At 39.3% G+C, this 1,885-nt stretch overlaps 1 protein-coding gene across 1 annotated transcript in view; it reads left to right on the plus strand.

Moving 5' to 3' along the window:
• Positions 1–1,885, plus strand: part of PPARGC1A (peroxisome proliferator-activated receptor gamma, coactivator 1 alpha) — a gene marked incomplete at its 5' end in the record, with an annotated part of 59,645 nt that overhangs the window by 36,759 nt on the left and 21,001 nt on the right. Inside the window, 2 exons of the mRNA XM_010132384.1 lie at positions 246–291; positions 400–473. Of these exons, the coding sequence (XP_010130686.1) occupies positions 246–291; positions 400–473 (120 nt within the window). The remainder of the gene's footprint in view (positions 1–245; positions 292–399; positions 474–1,885) is intronic.

The following is a 1,885-nucleotide window of genomic DNA, read 5'->3' on the forward strand; positions in this document are numbered from 1 at the left end:
ATTTCAGAGGCACAGTAATTGGTGTAAATCATTGATGAAATTTAGGTGCCCTTTTGGTACCAGTGATAAGGAATCAGGATGAGTCTCCTTATTTCTCTAAGATGTACTGAATTGGCTGTTGAGCTATCAAAGCTCAGCCCTAACTGACTAACATGGAATTCAAGCACCAAAAGAAGAGGTAATATTTCTAGTATACTTTATGGAGTGTTTAAATATTCCATAATTGTTTTCATTTTTCCCTTTAGCCAAACCAACAAGTTTATCACTTCCATTGACGCCTGAGTCACCAAAGTAAGTACTAAAAAGTGCAAACATTTATAAAAGGGAGGGGGGTTTAGTAGATTTTGGCTACAGCAACTCCATTTCAGCTTGTTTTTATAAATGTGCCCTGTCTTCCAGTGATCCCAAGGGTTCCCCATTTGAGAACAAGACAATTGAACAAACCTTAAGTGTGGAACTCTCTGGAACTGCAGGTGAGAAATGGGGAGTGCTGGTTCTTCCTTTAAGCATGGTTCGTGTGTGTTTGTTCATTTTAATATACCACATGTACACTGAGATCTCACAGAGGTCTCCAGTAGATTAACTTCAGTGCAGTTTAACATTGACTTTTTTATCCAGCTACCTAAGAAGGAACGTTTCTGAAAATACAGCTCCAAACCTACACAAGAGAGCATAATTTCTGGGAAAATATGAATGAAACCATTTATCTGTTAAACTTCCCCATTTCCCCATAGATTTGTGTACTGCTGAGCACCATCTTTCAAAGACAAACCCCACAGCACAGTGTAATAGATGTTACAGATGGAAAAGTTATGTCATCTAGTCTGTCTTCAGGCCGGTCTAGGGCTGTACGTGACTGCATGTTTCAGTGCTTTGTCAATTCTGGATTAATATGTCACAAATAACAGCTTTCTCCTCTACCAGTGAAAAACTATTCCATAGCTTAGAGGTAATTTTTTAAATTGGTATTCATTTTATATTCTTGCTTTCTTTTTACTTCTTCTGTTAGCACACTTCTACACAGCCTCCCTTTATCTTCCTCCTCCTTTCAGATCTCCAGTGTTTGTATCTTTTGAAGATTTGTTGATTTTTTTTTTTTTTATAGCATCTGGTTTAGCATATGCATCACCCATTGCACCCATTTAATTCAACTGCTCTTCTTTCCTCTAAAGTCAATTCCTTCAGACTCAGATCTGTTTTATTGCTTTCCTCTGAACTCTGTTTTGCTTCTGTTTTCCTTAAGTGTTCAGAACTGAGCTCAAGAGTACGTTGAGCTATTGCCAAGACTGTTTTCATTCTCAGTTGTGTAATATTGAAAAATAAGAGATACACTTGGCATGTGTTTCTCTGAGGATAGCAGCGGATTGTAATTTGTGTGATTTCTAGCATTTTGGGAGGCATTGCAATATATGTCTTCAGGTACCGTAAATCAGTGTGGTGCCATTGAATTCAGTGGCACTTTTATACAAGAGCAGGCCCAGGCATGAACTTTGGGCTTTCACCTCCCTACAACCATCATTTCACTTTTTCAGAAATTACTTCATTAGTTCAGCATTTAAACATGCACACTTTCCTCTGCCATGTCCTGAAAACCTGCAGTCTTAATCATTCTGCTCATGACAAAAGGAAGCGTCCTTCCAATGCATCTTCTTTATGCAAAACCAACACAAACCCGGCAAAGTTCACTGTATGCTGCAAAATAATCTCGTTTAGTGCCAGTAGGCCTGAAGCATGGAGAAGCCTCTTTTATCATTACTGGAGAGCAAATCTGCACAAGGGTGCCCATTTGTAAGCACACTGGTAAGTCAGTGCTTTGTGCTGCCAACTGAAAGGGGCAGTTGAGGTGATCACAGCAGAGGGGTAAAAGCAGCCGTTAAAGTTACTG

Source organism: Buceros rhinoceros, unplaced genomic scaffold (assembly GCF_000710305.1).
Source record: "Buceros rhinoceros silvestris isolate BGI_N320 unplaced genomic scaffold, ASM71030v1 scaffold8513, whole genome shotgun sequence".
In the NCBI taxonomy this organism is placed as follows: Eukaryota; Metazoa; Chordata; class Aves; order Bucerotiformes; family Bucerotidae; genus Buceros; species Buceros rhinoceros.